Source organism: Aspergillus steynii (genome assembly GCF_002849105.1).
Source record: "Aspergillus steynii IBT 23096 chromosome Unknown P170scaffold_2, whole genome shotgun sequence".
Taxonomy (NCBI): domain Eukaryota; kingdom Fungi; phylum Ascomycota; class Eurotiomycetes; order Eurotiales; family Aspergillaceae; genus Aspergillus; species Aspergillus steynii.
In genome coordinates this window covers 2,775,076-2,801,224 of record NW_020194399.1, presented here as the reverse complement: position 1 = coordinate 2,801,224, position 26,149 = coordinate 2,775,076, and the positions used below count along the sequence as shown (strand labels likewise).

General features: G+C 52.1%; 8 protein-coding genes across 8 annotated transcripts; 5 read left to right on the top strand and 3 right to left on the bottom strand.

Moving 5' to 3' along the window:
- Positions 1-293: 293 nt before the first annotated feature.
- P170DRAFT_402382 (polyketide synthase) lies at positions 294-8,702 on the bottom strand (the record flags this gene model as incomplete). The annotated part of the gene is made up of 13 exons (XM_024846421.1): positions 294-1,264; positions 1,320-1,637; positions 1,686-3,439; positions 3,495-3,645; positions 3,698-6,332; positions 6,379-6,541; positions 6,598-7,027; positions 7,082-7,246; positions 7,305-7,464; positions 7,511-7,944; positions 8,002-8,270; positions 8,325-8,469; positions 8,517-8,702. The coding sequence occupies 13 exons, from the start codon at positions 8,700-8,702 to the stop codon at positions 401-403; spliced, it is 7,674 nt and encodes a 2,557-aa protein (XP_024707613.1). The 3' UTR covers positions 294-400.
- A 524-nt stretch (positions 8,703-9,226) lies between these two features.
- Positions 9,227-10,196, top strand: P170DRAFT_378000 (uncharacterized protein). The gene is made up of 4 exons (XM_024845425.1): positions 9,227-9,322; positions 9,383-9,401; positions 9,454-9,531; positions 9,602-10,196. Exons 1-4 carry the CDS (start codon positions 9,281-9,283, stop codon positions 10,114-10,116), a joined length of 654 nt encoding a protein of 217 aa, XP_024707612.1. The 5' UTR covers positions 9,227-9,280; the 3' UTR covers positions 10,117-10,196.
- Positions 10,197-10,308: 112 nt separating this feature from the next.
- Positions 10,309-11,639, bottom strand: P170DRAFT_423194 (uncharacterized protein; the record flags this gene model as incomplete). The annotated part of the gene is made up of 3 exons (XM_024847487.1): positions 10,309-11,163; positions 11,209-11,297; positions 11,432-11,639. The coding sequence occupies 3 exons, from the start codon at positions 11,637-11,639 to the stop codon at positions 10,309-10,311; spliced, it is 1,152 nt and encodes a 383-aa protein (XP_024707611.1).
- A 579-nt stretch (positions 11,640-12,218) lies between these two features.
- On the top strand, positions 12,219-13,868 carry P170DRAFT_444325 (MFS general substrate transporter; the record flags this gene model as incomplete). The annotated part of the gene is made up of 4 exons (XM_024850625.1): positions 12,219-12,673; positions 12,731-13,099; positions 13,147-13,514; positions 13,564-13,868. 4 exons carry the CDS (start codon positions 12,219-12,221, stop codon positions 13,866-13,868), a joined length of 1,497 nt encoding a protein of 498 aa, XP_024707610.1.
- A 593-nt stretch (positions 13,869-14,461) lies between these two features.
- Positions 14,462-15,555, top strand: P170DRAFT_351178 (SDR family NAD(P)-dependent oxidoreductase; the record flags this gene model as incomplete). Its single annotated transcript, XM_024843844.1, has 4 exons — positions 14,462-14,509; positions 14,569-14,817; positions 14,927-15,212; positions 15,290-15,555. The coding sequence occupies 4 exons, from the start codon at positions 14,462-14,464 to the stop codon at positions 15,553-15,555; spliced, it is 849 nt and encodes a 282-aa protein (XP_024707609.1).
- A 175-nt stretch (positions 15,556-15,730) lies between these two features.
- On the bottom strand, positions 15,731-20,459 carry P170DRAFT_462293 (P-loop containing nucleoside triphosphate hydrolase protein; the record flags this gene model as incomplete). Its single annotated transcript, XM_024852093.1, has 8 exons — positions 15,731-18,305; positions 18,355-18,960; positions 19,009-19,404; positions 19,459-19,836; positions 19,886-20,056; positions 20,141-20,196; positions 20,248-20,390; positions 20,456-20,459. The coding sequence occupies 8 exons, from the start codon at positions 20,457-20,459 to the stop codon at positions 15,731-15,733; spliced, it is 4,329 nt and encodes a 1,442-aa protein (XP_024707608.1).
- A 1,006-nt stretch (positions 20,460-21,465) lies between these two features.
- Positions 21,466-22,709, top strand: P170DRAFT_462292 (PLP-dependent cysteine synthase family protein; the record flags this gene model as incomplete). Its single annotated transcript, XM_024852092.1, has 2 exons — positions 21,466-21,529; positions 21,753-22,709. 2 exons carry the CDS (start codon positions 21,466-21,468, stop codon positions 22,679-22,681), a joined length of 993 nt encoding a protein of 330 aa, XP_024707607.1. The 3' UTR covers positions 22,682-22,709.
- A 1,354-nt stretch (positions 22,710-24,063) lies between these two features.
- P170DRAFT_453734 (uncharacterized protein) lies at positions 24,064-25,533 on the top strand (the record flags this gene model as incomplete). Its single annotated transcript, XM_024851386.1, has 2 exons — positions 24,064-24,904; positions 24,968-25,533. 2 exons carry the CDS (start codon positions 24,064-24,066, stop codon positions 25,531-25,533), a joined length of 1,407 nt encoding a protein of 468 aa, XP_024707606.1.
- Between the last annotated feature and the right edge of the window lie 616 nt (positions 25,534-26,149).

Genomic DNA, 26,149 nt, shown 5'->3' with positions numbered 1-26,149 from the left:
AATACATAGCAGGAACGCATCGGAATCGAACGGAGTTTCCACGAGCGAATCTCGAGATCTTATGGATCAAACAATTAATATGAAAGCTGAATAGGAGAATTGACGGTGAGCTTATGACCTTCCAGGCAATTTTGATTTGGACCCTCGAATCGCTGCAGACTTAGGGCTTCAAAGGTCCCGTGCATCCAACCTCAGACTCGAGGCGAATCTCACGTCTCAACGTGCCTCGAATGAAGCGTTTCTACTTGAAAACAGAAAGGATAGTCTTGTCAGCTTGAAGAGTTGTCGCCTGTCCGCATTTCGACATGTAGCAATTTAATCGATATCAGTCGCCGGTCACCGTCGTACATCTCAATAGAGGTATTTCCCCATAGCGCTCAGATGGATGATTCACTATCGACTACTGCGAGTCCTTCTTCAGCAACTCACTTCGGCCCACAATTAGCACCGCCAGCTCCTCCAAACTGGGCGTACTGGTGATATCCAATGCCGATACATCTGCCTTCCACGCCTTGGAAATCCACTGCCTCAGCTCCACAGCTAACAGTGAATCTACACCCTGTACTGCCATGGATCGCTGCGAATCGATCTCCCCAGCTGCAACATCCAGCGCGTGCGCCAGTTTCTGCGTCAGCCCGTCCACAACAACCGATCCGGCGGCCTCAGGACTAGCCTTAGCCAAAGCTACCTGCCAGTTTCCAGCGGCCGTGGAGGTTGCAGCATTCGAATCCAATTGGACTTCCTCCGTAGTAGCCTCCTGCGGCAGGACACTGAACAATGAGCGCTCCAGGACCCACGAGGGCGGGTCTATACCCGCAGCGCGCATCTGGGCCGGGGTCGCCATACCCAGCAAGATCTGGCCCGTTTTCGAGTCCTGAGCTGAGCCTAGGGTCGATCGACAAACCTGTTCCAGCATCGCATGGAACTCTCGCTCTGAAACGTCCTCCATCACGGGCACGTCTTCTTTATGTCGTGAATACTTCGTGTTCTCGGCAATGATGCCTACCTCGCCCATGCGGCCCAGATCAAGGGAGACGGCCTCCTGACCGAGGCTGCGTCTGTATGTCGCGAAGGCGTCCTGGAACGTGTTTCCGGCTGCATAGGCGGCTTGCGAAACGGACCCGACCACCCCTGCCAGCGACGATAGCATGACGAAGAAATCCATGTTGGATGGCAGGATGGCGTGTAGGTTCTCTGTGCTCTGGACCTTGGAACGAATGGCCGTGGTCCATTGTACGTAGGTGAGGTTTTCGAAGATGGCGTCCTGCGAATGGTTAGTATTTTCTCTGATTGCAACAGTAAGATAGGAGAAGACCCACCTGTAGAACCATCGTGGCTTGCAGACAACCTCGGATCGGAGGGAGGTCGACACTTTCGCCCAGTGCAGCTTTCATCGCAAGGATGTCGGCGACATCGCACTTTGGTGCGCGGACACATACCCCTTGAGAGGCAAGGTCCGCGATCAGCTTCCGAGCAGCGTCCGACTTGGGCCCCGATCGAGAAAGTAAAATGAGATTTTTGGCTCCCATGTTTGCCATCCAGCGCGCAGCACTGCGTCCTAATCCGCCCAGCCCTCCCGCAATCACATATGTTGCGTCTGAGGGGAAGCTGTACGACGGGGTATGTCGTATGGAGATCTTGGAATGGTTAGCAAATGTTTGAGCTCAAGGACTCAGTCGACATACCGGGACGATATCGGTCGGGTTGAAATTGATCACTAGCTTGCCCGTGTGCCTCCCATTCTGCATTAAACGAAGGGCCTCCTCTATCGACGAAAGAGAGAACTCCTGCAACGGCCATGGAGGGTGCAACGTGCCGGCTTCCATCATGTCCATGATCGGCTGCAGGGACTGTCGGATGAGTGCTGGCCGCTCCTCCGACATCCTGTCCACTGAAACAACAAAGAAAGACACGTTCTTTTCAAAGTGCCTCATCGGCAGCTTAGAATTGCTGTCGATGTCGGCCCTGCCAAGTTCAATGAACCGTCCGTATGGTGCGATGCACTCCCATGATGCCACGAGAGCATCGCCCGAGAGCGAGTTCAGAATGACGTCCACACCTTGACCATCCGTCATGCGCCGTATGTGTCGAGAAAACGTCGTGTCACGACTGTACATGATATGGTCTTCAGCGATGCCGTATCGGTCCTGCAAGAATCGGGCCTTCTCCTGCGACCCGACAGTCACGAAGATCTTGGCTCCCACACTCCGAGCCACCTGGATGGCGAGCTGTCCTGTACCCCCTGCTGCTGAGTGGATCAGAACCGATTCTCCAGGTTGCAAGCGTGCCAGGATAATGAGAGAGTGGTAGGCCGTGACTCCGATGGTGGGTACTGAAGCGGCCGTGGCCATGGACACACCCGCAGGGATGCGACAGCATTGGCGATAATCACAGCGAGCCAATGTGCGGACGCATCGAAAGGCTACTGCACAGACTGTATCTCCAGGCTGAAAGCCGACGCAGTTCTTACCAACACGAGTCACAACACCGGCAAACTCGCAGCCCAGATTGTCCGAGGAACGGATCCTTCCCAGAGCAGTCAATACATCTCGAAAGTTCACACCCACTGACTTGACTTCAATCTCCATATCCGTGGGTGCAAGCTCTGGATATTGTTCCATGTCTTCGACGAAGACCATGGTGCTGGCATCGAGTGATCCCGGGTTGGAAAGATAAAGCGACAGGGGTACTTCTTGCCGGAAGGGCTTCCACTTCACAGGAGTCTGTGTCTGTTCCAGCACGGTGTTATTGCGCTCCAGATCCTCAATGACGCGACCGACGTGCAGCACGCCATTCTGTTCGCGGTAGTCGAGCTCAGGGTCTTTGCCGTGATGTTGCTGTCGTTCCTGAAGAAGGCGATGGATGTGATCAACCCATGTAGTCGGATGATCGAGGTGATCTTCGAGGTCGAGGGTTGTGAAAGACAGTCTCTCATTCTCGGTACAGAGTACGTGCACCAGACCTTGAATGATATGCACGCGTGGAGCTGTTAGAGATGTTGGACTCGAGGCCATTACCCACATCACATCTTGGGCGCGACAGAAGAATCGGTGCAGTTGATCGTAGAGCGTCTCTGACATAGTGGCAAGAACTGGACCTTCTACCTCTGGAAGGAAGAGAACCACGGGATCTTGAGCCAGTGAGATGTCATCCAGCTCTTTCATGGATACCACGCTCCATTCCGTCTCTTCGGGCAGTCGTTGCCGCAGGGTCTGTACCAGACTGGCCTGTAGCGCAGAGGCCGGGTCGATGACACACACAACAGGTCGGATCGTTGATTGGGATTGTATTCTGGATGCTGTAGCTACCAGCAGGCTGTGCTCCACATATCTCTCATCGCCGCATTCCGGAATCGCAAGGTCAATCCCATCGAATCCATTTGCCTGCAGGATGTCGTTCCACTTCTCCATTCCCACACAGGCGCCATGTTCACGGTAGTCTTCTTGTCCTGTATTCGGTCAGAGATGTTCTATAGTGTCATGAGACAAACATACCCATCCACCACCCCGGCAGAGTTCCAGTGACAAATGCAGTGCGCATGTTCTCGGGCTGGGTGATCTCGATCATCACCAACTTTCCTCCGGGCTTCAGGAGCTCGCGAATATTTCTCGTCGCGGTATTTAGATCTGCGGTGGTATGGAGAACCTGTGCGAGTAAGTTCCGTTCCAAAGCGCCATGAATAGAACACATTACTTACCCAAGCGCCCACGATTAAGTCATAGCTGCCCTTCTCGAACCCTTGGTCCTCGGGAGCCTTTTCGACATTCAGCGCCCTGAATGCTATTTTGCCACCGATAAACCCAAATCGCTCGCGTGCCTTTTCGAAGAATCCCTCCGAGATATCCGTGTAGTCGTAGCGTCCGAATCGAGAACTCCCGCCATCACCAGCTAACGCATGCAAGACATGGCTGGTAAAAGACCCTGTCCCGGCCCCAATTTCGAGGACTTTCATGGCCGGATTCTCGAGGGCCAGAGTCTTCAAATAGCGACGCAAGTGGCCCGGTTGAAGCATACGATCCACGATCGCTTGATAATGCTGGGCGGCCCGGTCGTCTTGGTAAAGCAGATCTAGAGGTTCAGCAGTACCAGCTAGAATACCATCCAAATTCTGAGCAGCTGTCACGCTGAAAACAGCCTCCTGGCTGAGTGCTTTCACCTTCTCGCACAATTTGGCAGTCACCTCTGGATCGAACGAGTGAAGTAGAGGATGATCGATGGCGATTGATACCGTGCCCTCATCATATCTCCGTATCTGCCATTTCAGGTAATCAATGTATTTGTGGAGATGACCTGGCAAGTGAGCGGTCGATCGCCCTTTGAGCTGCTCAATAGCACGGCGAGCAGATGACAGCTGAAGCACCTCGAGGAGATCAAACAGCTCCTGTGGATTATCGGCAGGAGGCAGGTCACACCAGGCACTCAGCTGACTTTTGGTCATGAAATCCAATACCGGATTCCACTCGATGCTGCCGCAGAGTGGACGCGCCTTCGCTTCCAGTGTCTTTGCGTGGTTGGTTGTCATGGACGTGGTCTCGAAAGACGAGATCCAGATCTTGACCTGACCAGACTCGTCTAGCGCAGTGACCTCGGTCTCAGTACCTCGCATTCCTGTAGTATGCGACCGCACACACGCCCGCAGAAATGATGTATCGGGACTCGATGCTCCTGATGCCGCGATCCAGGCCTGCTGGACACGTGTGGTTACCAGCCCCGTTGTGAGCAGCTTCTGGCCTCCATGAGTGAGCGGCACGACGCCCAACTGGCCAAGGCCGTCAAGAGTAGCAGGGTGCACGACGTGCCTTTGTCGACCATGCTGCGACTGCTTCGCTGTCCAGGGGAACGTGTGGATCTCTGCGGTCGCGCACTCGTCTCCATCCCAGGTGATGGAATCCATGACCTGGAACGCCGGACCATAGTGCAGCCCGTTCGTCTCGAGGGCTTCATACATCCCTTGTTTAGAGATAGTATTGGAGCATTTGCGGTGCATCTCCTCCCAACGTTCCTGGTGATACGCGGATTGCGCTTTCTCTTGCCGCTCAAGCACAACATCCTCGCTTGCCAGCTGAACCGAGATATAACCCCGGCAAGTCTCCTGCAGCTGGTCGCTGACCTCAGTGTAGATGCGGAACTCGAATGAGTGGCAAGTCTTCTCTGCTGGGCGAGTCGCTCGCATATACAGACTGGCCTGGACGCGGCCAGAGGGGTTGATCACAATCGGATGCGTGAATGTGGCGTCGTGAACTAAATATCCAGCCCGGGGATGCGAGGCATCAACCAATTGATCCGCACCCTCGATGGCCATGACCAGCATCCCCGTCGCTGGATAGATCGCCTTGCCATTGACTGCGTGGTCCAGGATCCAGGGCGTTTGGACGGGGTCGAAAAAGAGACGCCAATGTGCCTCGCCGGAGTGTGACTCTGGTGACGGAGCACCCAGTAGCTCATGACGACCGTGGGAGCGAAGTCGTACATTGGTAGTCTCGCGCGTCTCAAACCAGTATCGTCTAGAGTGATTGAAGGGATACGACGGAAGATTGACTAGCTGTTTTGTATGTTGCGGAAGGCCCCGGTGGTACTGATTCACTTCTTCAAATGAGACACTGTATCCTTGGGCATAGAGATGGCCAACGGCAGACTGCAGCGCCTGCAATGGAGACTGGCGACGGTCGAGCGTGGCCACATATCGCACGTTACTGTTGACAGCAGCAGCACGCAGGGTTTCGCGGAATGGCCGCTGCAGGGCTCCGTGAGGGCCGATCTCTACCCAGTCCGTTATAGCGTGCTTGACTGGCATGCCAATCTTGCGATTCTTCGCGCCCGTGTGTGAGAAGCTTTCAGTCATGGCGCCGCAGAATTCCACGGGCTCGACCATGTTGCGGACCCAGTAGTCTGGCGTGGACAGCACCTTGCGGTCAACAATAGTTGAACCCGTCACTGTAGAGACCATCAGGGTTTTGTTGGGCGATCCGGCCGTCAGTCCCTGCAGAGAATCCCTGTAGAGGGAGGAAATGGCCTGCATCTGAGAACTGTGGTATGCAACACCCGTGCGCAAACGACGGGACCGAATGCCATCGGCCTCAAACTTGGACTGGAGTGTCTCGACCAGAGGATTTTCACCAGATATGGTCACGTTGTTCGGGCTGTTGATGCAGGCGACGGTGATATTTCCCGGCGTATTCGAGCGAAGGGCCTCTAGGTATGGTTGGACATTGGACCGCGACAGATCCACCGCTAGCATGGATGCATTGCCGTTGCGAAGGGTGCTTGCATAAAGCCCTTTGAAGTAGGATACCTGGCACGCGGATTCACGAGATAGTCCGCCGACGGCATATCTGCTATTGTTAGGGATGTCGATATCTAACGGAAGAATAGACTTACGCGGCAGCAATTTCGCCAGAGGAGTGACCGATGACAGTCAACGGCACAAATCCAAACGAGGAAAGAAGATCAACCAAGGCAATTTGCAGTACGGTGGTCAAACACTGCGAATATTCCGGGTTATTGATGTCGAAGCTTTCGTCGTCCGCCTGGGCCAAGAGATCTGTCTGCTGTCAGTCCACACCGTAGTATATGCTGTGTGCCTTGCGGTTCACCTACCAAATGCTGACCAGGAACAACCAAATGAGCGAAGCGCATCATCGCAGAGCTGAAGGCTGTTCTTAAACACCGGATAACGGACAAGCTGCTGGCCCATGCCATAATACTGGGCTCCCTGTCCGGTAAATATATATCCCAGTGCTAGAGACCTGTTTATGTGCACTGGCTTGGATATAGAGGTGTGCAGGGCCTTGAGAGCAGCCAGCGAGTCCACAACGCTATAAGCACGCCATGATAGCTGGCTACGCTTAGCCGATAATGTCTCAGCTAATTCACCCAAGAAACGGGACTCTTTCTCGTGTGGAATCTTGGTTGAGTTTGCATACTGCTTGTAGGCATCAACCATACGACCAATGGCGCCTTCGTCCTCACCAGACAAAATGAGAAGCCGTGATGTCAATTCTGGTGCGTGCCCATTAGTGGCATTGGACTCGAAATGACCATTTACACCGTTTGATGTCCCGTTAGACACCCCATTGCTGACGTGGCCCTCGGGCAAAGTACAATGAGGAGCATCCAGAGAATGCTGCTGCAGGTAATGATACGCGTCGTCCAGCACAACATGCGCATTCGAGCCACCATATCCGAATGACGAGACAGAGGCCCGTCGCAAGCCGGGGGTTGGCCAGGCGATCGGCTTGGTTGGGATCTATAATTGTCAGGTAGTGATTCATGGGCTACTCGACGGATTCTAGTGCCTGACATACTTTAATGTTCAGGAACTCGGCATCAATTTCAGGGTTCAAGGATTCGAAGTTGACCGAATTGGGTGGGATAATACCCTTCTCGAGCACCAACACCGTTTTGATCACGGCTGCAATACCACTGCCACCCTCGAGGTGGCCGATATTCGATTTCGCCGCCCCTCTACACTCATCAGCAAGTATCGAGCAATGGAGAAAGAGGCACATACATATACAGAGGGTCGTCCGGCGAACGCGCCTTGCGGAACACACTACCGATGGCTTCCGCCTCGATGGGATCACCTACCGCTGTCCCAGTGCCATGCGCCTCGAAGAATCGCGTCGACTCAAAATTCAGACCTGCCTTGTCGTAGGTATCCCGAATCAACTGGGATTGCAATGCGCGACTGGGTTGCGTGATTCCTGGCGTATAACCATCCTGGTTGGAGCCCGTGGACCTTATCACGGCCCGAATAACATTGCCATCACGGACTGCATCAGCTAGACGCTTGACTACCACGACGCCGCAGCCTTCGCCCCTTCCGTACCCATTGGCTCTGGCGTCGAAGCTGTAGCTGCGGCCGTCGGGCGACAAAAAGCTCATGTTCATTAAGGATATGATAGTTTCAGCCCCTAGAATGGCACTCACTCCTGCGACGAGAGCCTGTCTGGGTTAGGGCCCGAAGATCAGAAGCAGGGTTTGACTTAAGGACAGACTCACCATATCCGCATCCTTGACGCGAAGTGAGGTGCAGGCCATGTCGAACGCCATCAGACTGCTCGAACAGGCCGAGTCGAGATTCACACATGGGCCGTTCAGGTTGAAGAACCAGCTGAGGCGATTCGCCACCATGCTGGCCGTCGTACCAATAGAGGCGTGCTTGGGGATGTTTTCGGGATCACGAGTCACCATATGTGTGTAATCGTTTGTCATGCAGCCACTATATACGGCTGTCTTGGTGCCGTTGGCCTTTTCCATGGGGATACCCGCTGGTCGAAATCAGTATCATATTTTATGGTGCGATTGGTTATGAAAAGAGCTACCATTTTCAAAGGCGCGGTATGCTGTCTCAAGCACCATGCGATGCTGGGGATCCATGACGGCGGCCTCGGCGCCGCCAATTCCAAAGAATGAGGCGTCGAAGAGCGTTGGATCTTCTTTCATGAAATGAGCTCCAGCAATGAATTCCTATCCCCGGTTAGCGGCTGCCTGCAAGCAGGTCGAGTCAGTGGCACCTTTGAATCTCTATGTGAGAATGTCTCAAGCTTCACTCGATCCTCTGGCCATGCCTTCATAGCGCATTTTCGCTCTTCAATCATGCGCCAAAATGATTCTGGGGTGTCCGCATCTCCTGGAAACTTGCAGGAGAGACCTATGATGGCCAGAGGCTCGAAAGTATCGGCGGTAACTGCGGACGGCATAATGTACAGGGGAGATGTAAGGGGGCTTGATGTTTATTGGTACAAAGACAAGGTGTATTAGGACCGGTTTTATACTATCATCTTTGTGTTCGACGCTCTATCGTGAGCCTCCTTCCTATATCCGGCATTGTCGGCAATTCTCTTTACCTGACCGACCTGGGCACCCTTACATGGGTACTGAAGCGATACATGGATGCAACACAACGCCATTGTTTCCGAACCAATGGAGGCCATCGCCAAGTTTGGAGATTTGCTAAATCAAGCCACTCGAGACACGATGAAATTTAGCCCCCAGTAAGCACATATTTGATCCTATCATCCTAGACGCGGCTCCAATGTGGCTAGACCAAATGCCAAGTGCTTACGGCCGGACATCTGCAAAGTATAAATAAGGTGAAGATCTCCATATGAAAAATCTCATTCGCTGGGTTTATCATTAATATATGCAATATAGGGCACCTAACTTCTGCAGTCATCCTGCACATTCCACCCGCGGGGTTGATAAGCTGGCAAATCGTGTATAAGGCTTGTCTCTCCTCTCCAACATCGGCACGATCATCTTCACTGGATAGATCACAATGCGGTTTCTGTGCTTACATGGGATGGGCGAGAATGGACGGGTATGCCCCTGCACAGTGTAGCATCCCCCCCTCACTTTGCGTGCGACTAACACTGCCCAGGTCTTCGAGGCCCAGACTGGTAAGTACCATACGACTTCCCTCAGCTAACCCGCGAGGCTGACATCGCGCAGCCGCGATACGCCATCGTCTTGGCCCTCAGCATACCTACGAGTGGTTGGATGGGTCTGTGCCAACAGACATGGCCCCCGGTATGTCGCTGCCTTCCGTGTTTCATGCTCACCCTCCAGCTCGGGCTGATTCCGACCCCATGTTTTTCAGGTCTCGAGGGAATCGCCATGCCCGGGGACGAATTTCTGATGTACGTCGATGACAGCCAGGAGAGCCGCATGACGTTGCTGGCGAATCTGCGGGAGTTCGTAGCAGCCGAGGGGCCTTTCGATGCTTTGTTGGCCTTCTCACATGGGGCCAGCTGCGGTGCTACTCTGCTCCTGCATGAATCCCAGCAACGCGATCAGGCGCTCTCGTTCCGCTGCGCTATCTTCTTCTGTGGTGGGCCACCCGAGGATCCCAAGATGTTGGTCGAAGGAGATCGGCGCGTCATGGACGGGGCTACCGACGGCGAAGTGCTGGATCTGCCCACGGCGCATATCTGGGGCCGAAATGACACTCGATACGCATTTGGGCCCCAGCTCAGCGGGTTGTGTAGCAGCGCTAATCGTGAGGTTTATGTGCATGACGGTGGTCATGAGATTCCTGGGCCGCGCGATCCCGAGGCTGTGATGCAGGCGGTTCAGATCATCAAACGAACGCTGGCCAGAGCTACAGCAGACTAGACTGTGTAACGCAATCAAACACAGTTTTCATTATAGCTATTGAATACAAGGGGCCCGCTTTACGCCATATCCCATAACCTAACCTCAACCGTTTCCCAAGCCCTATACTCCAAGCCATCCGATAGTATACCCCAGACGGAGTGAGAGTCGCGTATATAGCATCTTTCTCTGCCAAATCCCAAATGTTACGATTTATACTGTTTCACTCCCAACCGCTGGCTGTTTCAAGGTGCCCCCACTCGACGTGGACACGAGCGGAAGGGAATCAGACCAGGCATCTTTCCCTCCCTTTATAGTAGTGTACGGCGCATTGTTTCCTTCGGTGCGATCCGACGAGTAGTTGTGGGAGCGAGAGCGCGAGTGAGAGCGACTGCCGATCGAGAAAATATCCTGGATCGAAGAGCCGATGCGCGACAAACGATGATTCGGGTCGAGGCTCTTCACGAACTTGGGCACGGTGGGCAAGCATGCCACGACAATTCCCATGGACAGTTCCGGGGTCGTCCAAATCCCCGACAGGTAAGCGAAATAGGAGATATTGTCGGTCGTCGCGAGGATGACGGTGTAGGCGAGACGGACGACTGCAGCGGTGACGGCCCTAGGGAAGCGATATGTTAGCATTTTCGTCTCAGACGAAGCATAAAATGACGGTCTTTCGTACATAACGCCGACCAAAAACACGGCAGAGACGGCGATCCGACGGCTCAGAGGCATTTGCAATTTCCAGATCCGCATTTGCGGCAGGATCAGGATGATGATGTCCGAGATTGCGTTGACGGAGCTGGCGGCCACGTTCAACATTTTGTAGTCCATGCATGTGCCCTTAACCCATGGCTTGTGATACTTCTCAACCGGGGTGCAGGAGAAAATCTCGAGCCAGAAGGCGACAAAGTAGAATACAAAGTTCACGATGATAGTGATCACGCAGGTCCAGTAGAACGTGCCTGTCCTGCGAATGGGGACGAAGATCTCGATAAACTGCAACAGAATGGCTACTTTGATGAAGAAGATGCAGCAGCCATACAATACGCCGCCTGCATGAAAGTACTGTGATCATCAGCATCGAACGGTCCGTGCAAGGAAGCTTCTTACCAAAATCACTTGGGAGAATTCCTTAAGTCGCATATTCCACTGGTCTACCCCGGCCGCCAGATCGGCGAAAAGCCAGTACGGAGCAAAATCTCCTATGAGAATAGTCTGTACGGTGAGTCAACTTGAGGCCGGTATATGAGCGGCTTCTTCATACCCACGCCATTAAGATCGAGTCTGCGCTTGTTAGTCTTCGTCTACGAAACGACGTCCAGCGACAACTCACAGTCTGACAGATCGAACTTCCGGATCAATACCAGCTTGGTATAAATACGGATAAACAGTATCAACGAGCAGAAGATCCAAAAGCTCAAAATAATCCCTTTGGCCGCCGCTTCTTCGTTGGGCGGATCGACCAGATTAGGTGTCACTCCTGGCGGAGGAGTCGCCGCGGGCATCTGCAGCAGCTTCTCGAGTGGGATGCTGGGGTCCATTTTGGACAGTAGATAGTAGATAGTCGAAGTTCAGGTATTGTGGACTCAAAATCCGGGGTGGGGACAGAAATGAAGTGATATAAGCAGAACCTCCATTCGCAGGTGCCCACCTGCAAGGGATGCTCCCCCCTCCATAAGCAATTAGCAAACACTCCTCAATCTGGGGGCCGGAATTGGCAGCCTCTTCAGGTCAGCCTGCATAAGATCCATGCCACTTGCTCGTGCATGCCAGCTGCTTCCTGAAGAAGAAAGGATGGGCGCGCGATGCTTAATCCTGGACGGTGGCTGAGGCCAAGGCGTCCGGCGCTCTTGTCGACTTCTCTGCTGCTCCCGCGGCCTTAGATATTATCTTAATCTTCCTTCTTCTTCCTTCGGCAAATTTGCGATACACCTGGAACTCTTGATCATGATGGAGAAGTCGATTTCTCCTCGTGCGGACACCGTCGATGACCGCGAAAGGTCGTCTGATGCAGCCGAAGACGATGGCTACTTGTCTGGACTGCGACTGCATCTCGTCACCGCTGCGTTGGTTCTTTCAATTCAATATCGTCTGCATCTGCTGACAGACATAGGCTGGCCATGTGCCTTTTCCTGACGAACCTCGAAATCCCCATCGTTACTACGGCGCTGATGAGCATCACCAAGGAAATCGGCGGTCTGGACAAGGTCTACTGGATTATCGCGGGATACATGCTGGGCTACGTCGGTGTGCTTGTCATTACAGCTAAGATCAGCGATCTATTCGGTCGCAAATCGAGCCTTCTGGCTGCTGTGGGCTGTTTCATCGTGTTCTCTGGGGCTTGCGGTGGCGCGCAAACAATCAACCAGCTGATTATCTTTCGCGCTTTCCAAGGCATTGGAGGTGCTGGCAATTACTCGCTGTGTACGACAATTGTGCTTGAACTTGTTCCGCCGGCGAAGTATGCGTTATATACCAGTTCGCTTTCTGTGGTCTACGCCATCTCCCTGCTGCTGGGACCGATCCTCGGGGGCGCCATCTCAGAAACCAACTGGCGATGGATCTTCTGGTTGAAGTATGTCCTCTGTGTTGATATCCAATTATCTTAAACCAATCTGACTGACTGGTATAGCCTCCCACCTGCCGCCCTGGCCGGACTGGCGATTATTACCATGCTCCCTAACCGATTCCCAAATCACCACAAACCTCGGACGACCGACATTTCATTCAAGAATTCTCTCATCGACGGTGTTCGACGGCTGGATTTCATTGGCTCGAGCCTGCTTCTCATCGCCACTGTATGTCTGGCCGCACCGCTGGAGGAAGCCAACCGGCAGTTTTCCTGGCGATCTGCCTTTACAATCGTGATGCTGATCATTTCTGGTCTTTCCTGGATAATCTTCTTGCTATGGGAGCGACGCGTGACGCTGTCGAAGGGACTGGTCGAGCCTGTCTTTCCCTGGCGATTTGCGCAGAATCGCGTGTGGATGGGGATGCTTCTGTATGCTTGCCCTGTTCGAATTTCCCACCAGCTGCTAACAGACCAAGTAATGCCATCTGTCTCGGCGGGACCTGGTTCGTCACAATTTTCCAGCTCCCCCAGCGCTTTCAGATCGTGAATGGCCTCTCTCCCCTACAGGCCGGCATCCGCTTCATTCCCTTCACCGTGGCGGCGCCTATCGGGTCTATCATGGCCCCCATGCTGGCGAAGATCTTCAAGCTTCCAGTGCTGTATTTTGTCATCGCGGCCTCTTTCATCCAAGTCATCGCTTATGCACTTCTGTCGACCTTGCCCGATGATGTGACCATCGCCGCGAAACAGTATGGTTATCAAGTCCTGGCCGGCTATGGCTGCGGCATCAACATCGCCGTGTTAGTTCTCATGACGCCCTTTACCATCGAGCCGCAAGACAAAGGTAAATCGGCCCCTTTCCAGGTCCTCGGATGTCTCACTAACCATCCCAGCCGTGGCCATGGGCGCCGTTGCTCAATTCCGCGTCATGGGAGGCACAATTTGCCTCGCCATTGTCACAGCCGCATCGCAGGGATTTCTCCGATCGCGCCTCGGAAATGAGCTTCCGCCCAGCCAAGTAGAATCGATTCTCCAATCAACTGAGATGCTCACTTCCCTTTCTCCGGCCGCTCAAACTCTCGTGCGCCAAGCGTACTCGGCCAGTTACAACCTGCAAATGAAAGTCCTGGCCGGGTTTGCAGGGGGGCAGGTCATTGCCTCGGGGCTGATGTGGCAGAAACAGCAGGTGATGGTCTGATGGTAGGATTCTTGGGCTGAACACGGCATTTAGCGCTGCATCGCACAGCAGGACTGGGTTACACCCGGACTGAATAGCCTCAGTCTGGCTTCTTGGCCCGACAGGGATGCTGCAGTTGGGGAAATTCGATCCCGCTAACGACTAACGAGCGAATTCAAAGGGGGAAAACTTGCGATTCATGCACAGAGCGGGGTTTTTACCGACTTATTAATAGTTACTTCGTTTTTTCCCTATCGGGACTAACAAGGCTGTTGGATTGTATCTTCTTTGTTCTCCTCGCCCGCGTCGCTTAGCGTCAGGCTGTATCCAGGGGTGTCGGGATCGCCTAAACTCTGACGTGGCAGACAAAGCAAGGGATGATTGGATGCTTGGAGGCATTGAATTCCGTAGCCAAGCACCGTCAGCACTGGCAATGTTCCATCTCTGCCAGGGACCCCGGACAAGTCTGTATTCCAGGAGGTGAGATCAGGAGGGCAGGACACCGTCTGACCACCATCGTCTCCCTCTCCGAGTCAGGAGATGATTGAATAGGATAAATAGACAGATCAAAGCCTGCTGCTGGGGCGGTTGAACTAGTCACCGTTTCGAATAGGATGGCCACTCCCACCTCCTTGCCGGGTGGCATTGCTCTTATCACGGGTGTATGTTTTAATTTGAGCCTTTCACTCCCTGTTGGTTCGCCCTCGTCTAACTCGTCCAGGCTGCGTCCGGGATCGGCCGTGACACAGCTTTGGCTCTAGCGCATGCCGGCGTCGAAGGCCTCGTTCTGGCCGATTTGAACCCTGCCGATTTCGTCATCGAAGAGAGCCGCGTTTTCTCACCCCATGGAGACAACCTCCGCGCCATATCGGTGCAGACTGATGTAGCGGACGAATCCAGTGTCGAGGCCATGGTGCAGTCGGCCCTGAATGAATTCGGCCGCATCGACTACTGCGTTCACTCCGCGGGCGTAAGTCGCGTCCTAATCCTCTTCCTTTGGCCCGTATACCATGGAGAAAGAAAGTGCGCCACCGCACCAGTCCCCTCCAATACTGAATGTCAACATGCGAAATCTTTAGATGGGAAACATCTCCGGCGCCACGACCGAACATGTCAAGCCGGATATCTTCGACCAGACGATGGGGATAAACGCACGAGGCACGATGCTCGTCCTGCGCGCCGTCTCCGCCGCCATGGCAAATCAGGAGCCCCGCGAGCACAAGAACCTCCGACGAGAGGGAACGAGGAGTCTTGGGCGCGGGTCCATCGTGGTGGTTAGCTCGGTCAACGGCCTGGTGGCAGCTCCAGGCATGCTACCCTACACCGCATCGAAGTGGGCGGCAATTGGAATTGCCAAAACCGCTGGTGAGTTCTGGAATCTCGTCTAGTATCTGTCGCAATGTGTTGGAATATCGCTACTGACATAGGACACCCTCGCGCAGCAATCGATAATATCCGACACCACATCCGTGTGAATACCGTCTCCCCTTCATGGACTCAGACGCCCATGATGGAGCGCAGCTTGCAGCGTGTGCCGCAGCTGGGCGCGATGGTTCAGGCTCTGAGTCCGTTGAAGAGAGGCGCCTTGCCGGAGGAAGTGTCGGACGCAATTGTTTTCCTGTGTAGTCCCGGCGCAAGCTATATCAATGGGACGGTGATCACGGTGGATGCGGGTGCTACGGTGACGACGCCTAAGGCTGGTCTGTGATCTATTCGCTTGGATGCACGACGTTACGATGTATGCGTTTGATATTGGAATGCCAACTTGGTCTTTCGCTCTTTGAGAGGCATATATCAATGAGACATAGGCTATATACACTTTTTAAAACAGGACCCTGATCGACAGCATAGGGTGCATGGCTTTGTACACTTCCAGCAGCAATCTACTGTAGCAGATGTTGCAGCGTCATCTCGCCACTATGCTGGATCATGCGACGAAACTGTCCATCTTGTCGTGCCAGTTCACCAGGCGGGCCGAATTCAACAACACGACCATCACTCATGACCAGGATCTTATCAAAGTCAGCCACAGTGCTAAGGCGATGCGCTATAACGAGGAGGGTAGCATCGCTGAATTCCTCCCGAATGCTGCGCTGCATCAATGCATCTGTTTCCATGTCCACGGCACTCGTCGCTTCGTCTAAATCGAGGATTTTGGGCCTCGTGATCATTGCTCGCGCGAGACAAAGTAACTGCTTCTCGCCTTGGCTTATGTTTGAGCCACCACGCGACACAGGAGAATCAAGATTCCGAAACACAGACCCACGCTCTGTCTGGTTGTCTGGCGCAGATGAAGCCTCGCTTGACGTGGTTTGATCGGGATCGATCCGCTGCAGAGCTTGCCAGAGTACAGAGTCGAGATATTCGTCGAAAGGGTCTAGATTGGAACGAACGGTCCCAGAGAAGAGCACCGGGTCCTGCGGTATTATAGCCAAGCGGCTGCGCAGATCGTGTAGTTTGATCTGTGAGATATCCACACCATCAATCTCGATCGCACCCTTTCGTGCTTCGAGGAATCTAAACAATGCAAGCGTGAGGGACGATTTACCGCTCCCTGTTCGACCCACTATTCCAATGCGCTCGCGAGGACGCACATGGAAGCTGACGCCTTTCAAGACTGCCTCTAGATCATGCGCGTATCTCACTTCGAGGTTCGTGACTTTTATTTCACCAGACGATGGCCAGTCTTCAGGTGCAGCATCACCAGTGGCAGGCTCTGTATCAAGTTTCATATATTCGTAGGCCCGCTCTGATGAATTCATCGCCAGTTCAACGGAAGCGTATCGGGTAATCGTCTCTTCCGCAACGCTAGAAAATTCAAGGGCGAAGCTCAGCGCAAACCCAGCGATTGCTGCGCTGATCCCGGGGAGATAGGCCACTCCAATAGCGATAACCAGAGTGAAGCAAACGCCCAGGGCTCCTTGTCGGAATCTCATCCATTGGCCCATTACGAGAACGTACCATGAAGTCTGCGTGTGTTTGTCGATGTGTTCAAACATCCTGTCCATGTAGTCATCAGATCTGCGAAAGCTGCGAATGGTAGCTAGGCCAGAAAGGGCGGACCCGACATGCTCGAATATTGGAGATCTGGCGCTCGACTCTAGTCTTTTGATGTCTCGGGCACCGTCTAGGTATAGGGCCACCACGTATAGACAGATCGATGCGAGCACTACCATGGGGATCAGCATCCACAGGGACACAAATAACACTGTGGCCACAATGGCCCCGATGGAGAAGGCTCCATTGAAGAACCACATCATATCCCCACCAAGTCGACTGTCGATCATGGCGAAGTCGCCGACGAGACGATTCAGTATGCGTCCTGTGGGCTCGGTGTCGAGCCATCTCAAAGGAGCTCGCAGCACGTTGTGGATGGCCTTTTCAAACATGTGGCGGGCAGCACGAAGGGAGGCGACAAGCACTAGCACCACTTTCACACAAATGACCATGGCCGAGACCATCGATATCAAAAGGTAGATGCTCAAATAAAACATAAGACTTGGCTCTCCGGATGAATCAGCCCTTGGCATATTATCTTCTTTCCTTCGAGGGCTCGGCATTTTCGGCGTGTAAGCCTCGGTCCAGAGCGCAAGCCAATACGAGCGGCCTATGACTGCGAGGGCAGAGCTTGTGAATACGCTCATCACGCATATCCAAAACCACCAGCCCCCTGACGCCCCGATATACATCTGGTACACACTCCATTTGACCCGGCCATGTTCCCGAGTTTCTTCCTGGACAAATTTCCTCGGCTGAGATGGCTGGGAGTCGACAAGGGTAGACGCATGATGAAACAATTCGTTCGGGGCAGCCACTGAGGGTGGGGGCTGATCAGGGGGAGTCAAGTGTCGGGCACTTCTGAGCTTCCCTTTGAGCCTTGAACTGGTTCCATCGTCCAGGTTGACCATGTATGCAGCGAGGCTCCCAACTAGGCCAACGTGATGGGTGGCGAGAATGATAGTCCTACCGGCTCCTAAGTCACCAGCAATGCCGTGATCTAGTATATGTCTCCCGACGTGGGCATCCACGGCGCTGAATATATCATCCAAGACAAGTATTCCAGCTCTCGAATATAGAGCCCGGGCAAATGTGAGTCTCCAACGCTGCCCTCCACTGAGGTTCACACCTGTAGCTCCGACTTCCGTGGCGTCGCCGTCTGGAAGCATTTCGATGTCTTGATCAAGCGCACACGCGTGCAATACTTGTGCGTAGCGTTGCCGATCGTACGGAAGTCCGTAAAGGACAATATCCTTGACCGAGGCGTTTTCTATCCAAGGGACCTGTCCAACATAAGCAACCGCGGTGGGAACAATCCAGCCATTGCAGAGCGGCTGGTCTGCATCGCGTGTTGTGTTGTTTGACTTCGGACTCGCGATTTCACCACGCACAAGGTCTGCCTCTCCGATAATGGCAGCTAAAAGCAGACTCTTTCCCGTCCCTGTCTTGCCACATATCACGCTACAATAATCAGCAAAAATCAACAAAGTAGATTATAATGTCCTCTTACCTGAGTTCACCAGGCGGGAAAGTCAGGTTCAGACCCTCAAGCAAGAAGCCTTTCGGAGCAAGCTCATTCGAAGGCCATGCAATGTCTGCATTTTTGAACTCAACAAATGACCCTGGCTGGGTAATATCTTCCCGTTCAATTGAATCGAGATGTTCTTGGATACGAGCAGCGCTCACACCCGCGTCTAGCATTTCTGTAATCGTCGTCGGGAGCGCACTAATCGTGAATTCCAAGCTTGAAAACACGGCCAATGCAGTAAAAGCGACCGATGCGGTCATTTTCTGGGCTACCCATGCGTACACACTCAACGACGTTGCACCTATCAACATGGGCATCGCTATCCAGCAGAACGTGAGAAATGTTGCCCACACGTAGACTTTTCTTTGCTCTTTCAGCTCACGCTCGCGGGCGGCGAGCAAGGTCTTACCCCATTCTGATTCAGATGCGGAAAGCTTGATCTGTCGCATTCCATGAAGAGCTTCTTCAATGATGTGAGACTTGTTGTCGCGTGCATTCATAACAGCGAGCTGTTTGGACGTGTAATGTTTCGTGGCCATACGATTCACTGGTTCCAGTAGCAAAGGAACAGCGAGGCCGGCAAGGGTGCTACGAATTTTAGTAATGTATAACTCGGTTTCTCGCTGCATCACCTACCTCATCCAGCCCAGTAAGGTAATTAGAAACCCAGCGGCAATGATTGTCTTCACCACCCCGCGAAGCAAGTCCATGTTATAGCCGCAGAAATCTGCAACTCTTTCAACATCTACACCCATAAGATTGACGACCCCTCGGCTGATAGCATTCCCTTGGTCTTCTTCATTGTTTGCAGGCTCCTCGTCGCCTCCGCTTGGCAACAGGGTATCCCCTTCATGTGTCTCTTCGATTTCGTTCGAAACTGGCAGTGAACTTGTTTGTTCTTGGTTTGCGGTTTTTGCTCCCGCTTCATGAACAGTGTCCACAATTTTCAAGCGAAGAGACTTTGCAAAAATCAAAGCAGACAATTGGGCGCGAACCGGGGTGGCCAGACATCCGAAGCTGACCCACTGCAGCCTGTTGCACAAAATTAGTATTGACTTCGTAGATTTACTTTCACCCCAGTCTTACCAAGTATCCAGTCCAAAGTGGATGAGCTTTGAGATTGCGAGGCATGCAACCCATAGCCAGACCTCAGTGTCAGCCGCGGACTGAGCCGAAGTTCGGCCCTCAAGTAGCACTAGCACTTTGTACAGACACACAGGTGGCAGCATCATAAAGCCACTCTCGACAACAGCAAGTGACCATTGACGAGCGAATGCAGCCCTGTGGTCACGGATTATTGCTTTCCAAAGTGGGTTCTGCCACCCGACGGTTTGAAAGGCAGCAAAGCGCTCTAGAAGCACCTTCGATCTCGTGCTGTGGTCCGGAAACGGAAGGTCTGTGTACTCGAGCCTGCCAACCTTTCGAGCCTGTCTGAGTAGTCCCTGAGACCAAGAAAATGTATATCTTGGAGGTCTTAAGCCATAGCATCACAATCTTGGGGGGAATTGCTGACCTCTGTATGGCTGAGCAGGTGTATTGAGCATCCACTGGTTGTCCATCCTTATACACAGCAGGCCGTCGCGGTAGGCAGGTCCCTGTTATTGCAAGACACAACGCGAAGGCAAGCTGGCCCCATCGAGCAACTTCTGAAATAAGATGAGCGGCATGCTGGTGGTAGCTGCGTCTATGGTGCGATAAAAACACCTCTATGAGTAGAGCAAACGAGAGAGCTATGGCCGAGAGTGATATCCATAGACCAATTGCGTACTGTCTCGTTGGTGAAGCCGCGCGCGCGAGGAAAAGTCCGTCAATGCTGATAAGAACCTAGTCGATTGTCAACAATAGCCCCAGCTAGTATCTGAGGATCAAGCGTACCCATCCAATGGTTATCAAGAGCGAGGGCAGCGAGAATTCCAGTGAAACAGAAGACGCAACGGAGAGTATGAGACCAACAAGGGCGATTATCTGAATGAAGATTCGGGCACGCCGGATGTGCTGGGCGTGTGAGTGCGCGGACTCTGGCGAAGCAACCCCGTCCACATCCTCGTACGAGGACTAGACCTCGACACAACCCGCGGTTTACCCATTTTGGGTTACCCAAAACCCGCCAAGAATGGGTTTTGGGTCTCTCACGAAAACCCGCGGGTTGGGTTTTGGGTCTATACTTCAACCCGTGGGTTTTTTTTGGGTACCCGTGGGTTCATAAACAGTGCAAACATAGTATATTATGTATATAAATGGATGAATAATCAGTTGATTATTGTCTAGACCTTCCTATTTAGGTAGTTTATACACTTTTATGCATTTTTGGGTTCTTGGCGGTTTACCCACGGGTTACCCAAAAAAACCCACGGGTTGACGGGTAATGGGTATGGGTCCTGACCTTCTACCCGACCCGTGGGTTTGGGTCCTAATCTTGGACCCATGACGGGTTTTGTCGAGGTCTAACGAGGACCATCGCGGACGCATCGCCGTGGCTTTCGCACACACGGGGCTCGCCAAACAAAAGGCCCCGGATATAGCACCGAGGCAGAGTACAGTTAGGACTGTCTGCGATGCCATATCTTGAAGTCAGAAGTGTGTTTTCTCTACATGCACACCCGCCAGGCTACTGATAGTCTGATATACCCTAAATCGGGCACCTCCTTTAGAAGGCGGTATCAAAGGGCAGTATATCGAATATTGTGCCACTTTTTGGGATAATAAATAAATTTTAAAAAAAAAAATAATAAAAAAGGATAACAAACAATTCGCCCTGAATTAAAGTTCCTCATAACACTATATACCCTATGTTTACCCGAAGAAACACGAAACAATCCGTACAAGACCCTATAAATGTAAAAATTCTTTAATATGGCTTCGTAGCCCGACCTATTATTGAACCTGTTACCTATATTGACCACTTATGCTCGGCGATTGTGAAAGCGATGACATGTATTGGCCAGAAATGAGACAATCAGCCTTATCGTATTTGCCCTCTAACATGGTGGGATACCCAGGAGGTATATATCAAGCACAGCCCTAAGGATTGGTCCACTCGAATAGTAGCAGTAGCGATTTCACCCCATCTACAAGTGGAGAGCCAATGCCAAAATGTCTCCAAGCCATCCGGGACGACAAGTATCCGCCATCCGGCGCAAACACTCTGCAGTGCGCCGTGAGGTCCGCGGAGAAAGACGATCGAGTTGGTCGTGGAAATCGCCCGCTGCGATGTCTTGGCGCTCCAGGATAGGTGGATGACTCAGCCGCTCTTTCTAAGCCAATCCGATACCGGTGGTGGTTTTTTAACTCACTCTTTGTTAATTATTGCCTCAATTCGAATTTGAAATATCCTGCACGTCGCGCTGTGTCTTTCTATCCAAGAACTATGTCTGCACCAGTCATCAACTCGGCACGCCAACTAGTCGGCAACACGCCGGTCATCCAACTGCGCAACATCGTCCCCGAAGGATGCGCCGATGTATACCTGAAGCTGGAATCCGGTAATCCCACCGGTTCCTACAAAGATCGCATGGCCCTGTCTATGATCGAAGAGGCCGAACGTCGCGGGGACCTCAAGCCCGGCATGACCGTCATCGAAGCCACGGGGGGAAGCACCGGCTCCTCGCTAGCATTCGTGTGTGCCATGAAAGGCTACAAGTTCCAAGTGGTCTCGTCCAATGCCTTCGCGATGGAAAAGCTGCGCACCATGCAAGCCTTCGGAGCTACCCTCGACCTCGTACATAGTCCCTCGGGGAAGATCACCCCGGATCTCATCCCCTCGATGGTTGAGCGCGCCAAGGAAATCGCCAAAGACCCGAGCTACTACTTCACGGCGCAATTTAACAATCGCGATGCGCTCGTTGGCTATGAGGCTATTGGTCGGGAGCTGTTGGAGCAGATTCCCTCTGGGATTGATGCGTTTTGCGGTGCCGTTGGCGGCGCGGGAATGGTGATGGGTTCGTCGAAGATCCTGAAGTCGAAATGGCCTCATGTCCATGTTGTTGTCCTCGAGCCGGCTTCTTCGCCGGTCATTACGGAGGGCCGGACAGGGACTCATGGTGTGGAGGGGATTGGTATTGGATTCCGTCCTCCTCATCTCGAGGATACGCTTTATGATGAGGCACGCGGTGTTCCAGAGGCTGATGCGCGCGCTATGTGCCGTCGTCTAGCAAAGGAAGAAGGGCTGCTCGTGGGCACGTCCACCGGTATGAATGTCGTCGCCGCAGTCGATCTTGCCCAGCGGCTGGGGCAAGGGAAGAAAGTGGTTACGGTAGCGTGCGACACGGGTCTCAAGTACATGAATAGCAATTTACTGGCAGATGATTAGAAACTGAATACTGCGGGAGTCCTTACAGTTTCTATCCATTTTGAAGTTCGTCGCAAATACCCATGCTAAACACATTGTGGTCGAAGTGTTTGTACCACTCTTACCTCTTCCCTGGGCCAAGGTTCTACTGGGCAATATGCTGCCAAAATGAGTCCGACCACCAGACGAGGGAATAAAGCCTGAGCGTTGCTAATCGATATAGATATTATCAGTGGCTTCATCTCAAGCAGTTCAGGAAATCACACGAATGGGAGGCGGGCAACGACTGAGCGCCAGGTAACCAAATAAATCTTAAGAACGTCTGTTGATGATGTCAAATTATACGGAACGCATGTTTCCGTAGCCCGAGTAGCGTCAAATCGGCCAGTTGTTCGGTTGGCCCAGGTGGAACTAGAGATTGATCTTGTTGTTCAGCTTCTCTCTCAGGATAAATTCGGCCTATTCTGTCCGCTAGGAGGGAAATATTAATTCGAGCCCGCTATTGACCTGCATTGATCCGCCACGATGCAACTATGGAGTATCTGAAGCTGGCCAAGCGATCGGTCCCATCGCTGGACGTAGCTCAAGAATCGGCCCACCAAGACATATCATGTTATGAAGTCTTGCGCTTGAGGATAGAAATATATTAAGGCGACTCTTAGTTTGATGTGATTGGCTCAGGAGACACGTCAAATGGCGGTGAATCCGTATAACTAGGGATAAGCTCATGTGTCTTACGTTTTCACTGGCTGATTCAAAATCTATTGATGCTTCGTAGATCTATCACTTCACCGCTCACCATAGACTCAACGATTATCCAAAAAAAGACTTCCTGGGCATTGGCCGCATGGTTGCAATGTGAGACCTCTTGAACTAGACTAGTCTCGCTGCCGCTGTTCATCTCCGAACTTCTCCGCTTCCTTGCTGGAAAGTTTGCATATCGCCCATCAATCTAGAATTTGGCGACAAAGCAAATAATATTATTGGGCACAGTTGACTACTTAGTTGACGAAAGTGGGCGTTGCTGTTTCAATTGTATGCATCCACGAAGCTAATTTGCGCCGGAGAACAACCCTCCTGGTCCGAACACTTCGAATAAAGCGGCATGAATGCAAGAATAATGGAAGGTAGTCTAATATGGGAACGAACCAGTCACAAGTCGGCTGTGGCGGACCATTTGATGGGCGATCTCGCAGGGGCTTGGCTGGGAGATCGGGAATTGCATTGCACATTGCCATGCGTCACATCTGCAGATCCTCTGAAAAGCAGTATGCTCTCGGGTTCGAGCTCTCAGTTCAACTATATAAATGGAGTTGTGCCTTAAGAGCAGTTAGTGACTTACCTGAACCCTATACCCATTTGTTTCTAATTATGACCCTATGATTGCTCCATCAACCGATACGATGGAAGCAGACGCCGAAACTGTCTTTAACTACCTGGGAAAGCGCTACGAGGACGCATTTCTCGACAGCCCTAAACTGTGTCAGGTTGTACGCCGTACAATAAGCGCTCTTGAACCTCATAGTCGCGTCCTGGACGTCGGCTGCGGCACAGGCAAGCCGGTCGCCGACATAGTAGCGAGCGCCGGTCATGAGGTGTACGGTATCGACATCTCTGAGACTATGGTGAATATCGCTCATTCGCAAGTGCGCGGAACATTCCAGAAGGCGGACATGAGACAGTACACGCCACCCTGTGCAATGGATGCCGTCTTTGCAGTGTACTCGCTGTTCCAGATCTCCCCGAGCGATACACATTCCATGGTCTTCAAGTTCGCCGAGTGGCTACGGGAAGGAGGTCTGTTGGTCCTCGGTGTCACGCCTAGTACGAGCCTCAGGTCGGACCAGGGCACCTTTGATCCCGTCTGGGGCTGCATTCGCGAGGTAATCAAACCGTGGATGACATGGGTGACCAAGGAGACCTTTCTTTCGGAACAAGGCTGGTTGGATCTGTTGCGACAGGCTGGGTTCAGCATTGAAGCCGAGCGACTGTTCCAGTTTCTGCCAAATGATGCGGAGCATAAGACTGCTGAGGCACACTACCTTCTTGTTGCGAGGAAGACAACATCAACTCCCTTGCTTGGTCCATATCCTCTCCCGCAAGAGCATGCAGTGCTCCCTTTGCTGCATGAAAAGACATGGGCGTCACTGCAACGCCAACTTGTCATTGAGGGCGGACAGACCCCGGTACTTGGTCATATGGCTGGGGCCCAGAGTCTCCTCGAGTTGGGCTGTGGACTAAGCTGTAGGTTATTCAACTGAACTACATTCCGAGTTCCCCTTTAACTGACCCGATAACCCTCTCTAGCATTTATGAAGGCGTCCGAGATGTCATTTGATGGAGCCACCCAGTCCCTTCCAGCTCTGCTCGAAAGGTTGCCTTTCGCAGACGGTCAATTCAACGCCACATTCTCAACATTCGCCCTTGATTCCGTCCCGAATCTCCGGTCTGCACTATCAGAGCTCGCTCGCATCACGGATCCATCCTCCCCAGCCGCTAGCATTACCATCGTGCAAGGGGCCCCAGACAATGAGGTGATCAGACTGCTGAACTCCGTCTGCCTCCCTCGGAGCACACAAACCCCGCAGCCAAGTCACCAGGGGTACTTACTGCACTATGCAAAGAAAGTATTATCCATGGAAGGGTTCGGGAACATTTCTCTTCACAGAGTGAGAAGCAAGTATGTCTTCGCGGAACATGATACTGTCAATCATGTAGCAGACTTGGTGGCCGGGTCTAGATATCGCGAAGACAACAAGCTCGAGGAAATGAAGAAGGCTCTGGCACCGCATTTACTGAACCTGTTCAGTGAGCACCCGGATACACTTCGCAACGATTTGGTAATGCTTATTGCCAGACCGACGCCGAACTAGCCCATTTGTTGTTGAACTGAAAAGTAGGATTTTGCTCATTTTGGACAGTGGAACTAGATTGATAGTAGATTAGACTTGCTTTTGTATTAGATTTGCTGATATATGATATCGACACTTTGGAGTCATACAATCTATACAGATTTAACCCAATAACGCTCCCTTTTCCCTGGGATTATTTCATTCTCCAGAGCATTCAGGCTGTAGATCAGGCATTAACCTTAGGGGTTTGCGGTGCCATTGGCGGCGCAGGAATAATAATGGGTTTATTAAAGATCCTAAAGTTAAAATAATCTCATATCTATATTATTATTTTTAAGCCGGCTTTTTTGTTAATTATTATAGAGGGCCGGACAAAGACTTATAATATAAAAAGAATTAAAATTAGATTTTATTTTTTTTATTTTAAAAATATTTTTTATAATAAAGTCTGCAGTATTCCGGAGGCTAATATATATATTATACATTATTATTTAATAAAGAAGAAAAGGTTACTAATAAATATATTTATTAATATAAATATTATTATTATAATTAATTTTATTAAATAACTAGATTAAAAAAAGAAGATAATTATAGTAATATATAATATAAGTCTTAAATATATAAATAATAATTT

What these genes read in the sequence shown, in the direction of transcription:
- P170DRAFT_378000 (XM_024845425.1), top strand. Translation starts at nt 9,281, where the DNA reads ATGCGGTTTCTGTGCTTACATGGGATGGGCGAGAATGGACGG. An exon ending in GCCAACAGACATGGCCCCCG is followed by an intron (nt 9,532 to 9,601) that starts GTATGTCGCTGC and finishes CATGTTTTTCAG; the next exon opens with GTCTCGAGGGAATCGCCATG.